Source organism: Gavialis gangeticus, unplaced genomic scaffold (genome assembly GCF_001723915.1).
Source record: "Gavialis gangeticus isolate Ggan-Ray unplaced genomic scaffold, GavGan_comp1, whole genome shotgun sequence".
Classification (NCBI taxonomy): Eukaryota; Metazoa; Chordata; order Crocodylia; family Gavialidae; genus Gavialis; species Gavialis gangeticus.
Genome location: NW_017728993.1, coordinates 82,169,630 through 82,174,211, shown reverse-complemented (window position 1 = coordinate 82,174,211; position 4,582 = coordinate 82,169,630). Strand labels below are relative to the sequence as shown.

Sequence of the window (4,582 nt, the reverse complement as noted above, 5' to 3'; positions counted from 1 at the left end):
CCCATGGACCTTGCGGCTCCTCTCTGCCACCACCACCAAGCCGAGCAGCAGCTGAGCGCACAGCCCCAGCCTTTACCCGGCTGCAGACTCGCCCCAGCCAGAACAGATCAGCCAGTACCCATGCACACAGCCTCGACCCCAGCCTAGCCCGCACCTGCTCTGGACCACCCACCCACACTAAGCAGTGGCAGAAGTGGCAGCAGCTGGGCAGAAGCTGCTGATAAGCAGTGGGGGGAAAGTGGCTGCTTCCCCCTCTCTGCTACCAGGCCCTTCTTGCTGTGGCTGCGCAGAGCCCATGCCTGGGCTGCCCTGTGGTTCCTCTCCACTGTCACCGCTGCTCTGCTGGGTGGCCTGGAGGTGGCAGTGATGGTGGGGGAGTGAAGATGCAGGGCATGGGCTCCAGGCAGCTGCGACAAGAAGGGCCTGGCAGTAGCAAGGTGGAAGTCGCTGCTTTTCCCCCCACACGTAGCAGCAGCTTCTGCCCAGCAGCTGCCGCTGCTCAGCGTGAACAGGCCAGTCCAGAGCAGGCACCGGGTGGGCCAGGGTCAGGGCTGTGTGCATGGGTTCCAGGTGGTCCAGAGCTGGTCCACTCTGGCTGGGGCAAGTCCAGAGTGGACACAAGGCAGGATGGCATTGGGGCTGTGCACACAGGTTCCCACCAGTACCATGGGGCTTGGGCTGGTAGTGGTGGCAGCCAGAAGGAGCCACTGCTGCCTGGGCTGCCTAGCAATGCGGTCCAGCCACGGAGCCTCCCCAGCCCTGCTGTGCTCCCTGGGGGCGGCAGGACATGCCATGAGCCGGATGGCTCCTGGGCCAGGTGGGACTGAGGGACCCACCACAGGCTGCACAAATTTCCTCCACGGGCTGCATTTTGCCCTCTCCTGCTCTAGATGTATAGGCCCCATTTGCTGGTTCTTTAGCACTTAGAAACAGTGACAGTAGACAATAAAAGAGAGGCATAGGACGTAAAAATACAGGCAGTTTATAAAATCAAAATGGAATTCATAAATTGTATATAACTTACAAAGTGTCACATTGATAGAAAAACTCTTTATGGAAATAGCTTCTGAAATAGAACTGGAATACAACCTAACAAGATTAATACAAAGTCCTTCAGGCGAGCAGTCGCCTTATTTTTGTTACTCATCCCTGCCTGAAAAACGTTCATCATTATTTTTCATTGAGACATTTAAGGTACAGTAAAGGAAGAGGAGTACAAACTAGTGGGAAAACCTCTTCCTCTGATACACTTTGTCCAAAAGAGAATGAAAGCTTCTTATATAATAGGAATTAATGTATCATTTCACAAGGGAAATGTGAGTGTGAGAATATGTTACCTGAATCGTACCTATTATCTGTATTATTCTTGTGTGTCTACACAAAAAATAAAGCCTGTTAATTTAAAACACAATTGCACTGACACAAAAACGGAAATATGTATTATTGGAACTTACCTAAAAATAGTATTAAAAGTTGAATGCCCTTCAACTTTGGTAAAGAATGGTAGAGAATGGTAAAGAATTCTATCATAGTTAATCCATTCACCAGAAAATATGACAGAAGTAGAATAATCATGTTTTACTGTCTCTAAAAATGTGATTGTAATTTTTTCCTAAAACTTTGGATTCTTTTTTAGTTGTTCGTACTAATTGCATGATTCTGAAATTTTGAAAAAAATGGCTAGACCTTCCTTTGAGTATCAGTTTATTCTCAGCAGGGGTAACATTAGGTTTTATCCTAAATATTGCTTAGCATTGGAATCTTCATGGTCTTGGGTGCCTTCTGCAAGATGATACTGTGCACCTTGCAGGACTGAACACTTAAGAGTTTCCAAATAATATATGGGGAGCTTGTGGAAACAATTCTCACTTGTCCTCAATAAAACATGACATATAACTGATGCAGGGAGTCACAAAGGAACTGTTTATGATTCCCAATCCTGTAGCTAGCTTGGCATTGCCCTAGCTCTGACATAATTTAGAGCAGCCTCTAAGGACACACTCTTCCTTCTAGCTATATTCCTAAACCAGATTGCAGTGGGTGGAATGTTTTCAGCTATGTCAACTCTTCACTTTTCATCAGGCTTGCACACTGGCAGAATCCCTGGCTGACCCTAGTAGGCCTTGATCCTGCCAGCACAAAAAGTTTAGTATGGGGCCATGGAAGAAGACATACATATGTTCCATATTGCATAGTAGGTTACTAACTAATAGATGATAACCAGAAGAATTCTCACAATATTGGTCTTGATTCACCAATTCTTGCTTACTGAATAGTGCCTATCCTTGCACTGACTTTAGCTTGAGTAATAGCAGAATTAGTTTCTCTGATTTAGAAAGGTCTTCAAGAAAGAATTTGAAATAAGCACAGCCAGTGTCTAATGAAACAGACTGATTTCCACCACATAAAGCCATGCCTTCAAAAGTTAATGACATTTATAAAAAGCAACCTTATTTAAATGAGATTATGCACATATCCATTATTTAAATACACACCAACAGTATGGCGGCTTGCAGACATGAAAAAAACCCCTTGCTTTACAGGAAGAAATAGCATGTTAGTTCAACCTGGCACTGCAACATCTGTATAGATAAGGTGCTTCAGCGAGGTGTTTTGACACTTTATCTAATAGCTGATCCAATCAGCAATTAGATAAAAGCACCAAAAAAGTCTCACTAAAGTGCCCAATCTATACAGATGCTACAGAGCTAGGTCAGAGTAACACCTTGCCTCTTCTGGGCATATGTGGGGCTCAGCACAGGAGGACGCTGAATTTAAAGTAAAGCACATTTTTGTTTTGTTTTCATGTCTGTAACTGTGGTTTTAACACATGGAACCAGGAATAGTCCCACTAACATATTTCACTTTAGCAAAACAAAAGGGGGAAAGATTACATTTCAGGGATTATTGTATATCCATATTTTCTAAGTGCAGACACATCCTCGACTGATTTTCCCACCCTAATTCTACTTGAGAATTAAAGTGAAAGCAGGCAAATCAATGAGGGGTATGATCAATATGAGTGACCTAATGTGTTATATTATTTTGTTCAGTTAAAGTTCTTTTAGACAGCTTAATCTAGATAACTGACAGTTGAAAGAGAAACACAAATCTAATAAAGCATCAACTAATGTTCTGTACTGAAGCAGCTAGCACTCCACCTATCCCCACGTTAAAATATTTTCTTCAATGTGCATAACGTATGCATGCTCTGCATTTGTTATTCAAATTATGAAGTTTAGGCTCCTGGCATAATACCTAAAATGCTATTAGTCTGTTAACTCCATCTTAAATAGTAACCCAGACACACATACAGGGAATTAATGGTGCCACAAAAGGGAAACCAGCCATAAAAATATTACCCAAAATATGCTTAATATTTTTGTGGTTGGTTTCCATCACACCTTAAACAGAATGTGCAGCAGGGTTTGGACCACAAAGACCCCCCGGGGCCAGTGTTGGCCCCAGTGGCTGACAATCAGTTGATTTGGGGCTTAAATCAGCCACTTGTCAGCTGGCTCTGGGGACTGCACCAGGGCTGGTTCAAACACTAGTGGAGTCGTCCCAGAGCCAGCCATCAGTCATGGCTTTCAACTCAGTGCCCAGGATTCTGGAATCATGATCCTGGGCTCCCCCTGCACTGGCAAGTAAGCACTGGGCTCCCCCTGCACTGGCAAGTAAGCACTGGGCTCCCCCTGCATTGGCACATGTGGGATCTGATCTCCGATTCCAAAATTTTGTTAGAAGCCTTAATGACTGTGTGGTTGAAATACAGAACTGTTCTGAACAACTCCATGAAATTAGGAGAAAGGGAAAAAAGCTGTTCAGTTGGCCAAAAATATTCAATGTCATTATTTTAAAAAATAAATATGCCCTAAAACTCTGTGAAATCTTATAAAAAGAGCTGAAGAGCTCTTGAATTAGAAAGAGAAGATCTGAGTATGTATTGGTAAGTTCTTGGTTCTAACTTCTTGCTGATATTGTATTCTGAAGAGTATAAGAACATACTTTCCAGAATATTTGATATAACACTACAGGTTTTCAGTTATTTTCAATAAACAGCTAACAGCCCTCTTTATTTTCTTTCTCTACAGGTATTCCCAGTATTTCCAGTATTGGTAGTAAGTAATTAAAACTGGATCCAGAATAGTTTTGTTTGGTTGTTGCACTTCTCAGTTCTGTTTTCCTATGATCCATTTCTGCCATAGAAAACGTTTCACTGGAATGTACTTTGCAGTGAAGAGGACTATTTTATTGACTTTCCTGTGCTACATTTCCATATTAAGTGATTAAACAGAATATGTTGTGCAGCTCATGACAGCACATCTGACTGCAAACATGGATTTCCTGATCAGTTCTGATCAGCAAATGAAAGTCTTACAAATTAGAGAATCAGGGTGACATTCAGCTGAAAAATATTTGCCAAGCATGTTTTTCAAAACCCCAAATGTTGTTAGTTACTGAGAAGTGCAGTACCATTATGTGCTTATATTCAAATAAGTAAACAAGAACAGAAAATATATCAATTGTTACACACACACACACACACACACACACACACACACACACACACACACACACA

At 42.6% G+C, this 4,582-nt stretch overlaps 1 protein-coding gene across 7 annotated transcripts in view; it reads left to right on the top strand.

Moving 5' to 3' along the window:
• The window catches only part of NTNG1 (netrin G1), a 392,694-nt gene that overhangs the window by 303,985 nt on the left and 84,127 nt on the right, over window positions 1–4,582 (top strand). For all 7 annotated transcript variants that reach the window (XM_019502088.1, XM_019502085.1, XM_019502087.1 and 4 more), the window contains exon 6: window positions 4,095–4,121. In XM_019502088.1, the coding sequence (XP_019357633.1) occupies window positions 4,095–4,121 (27 nt within the window). The remainder of the gene's footprint in view (window positions 1–4,094; window positions 4,122–4,582) is intronic.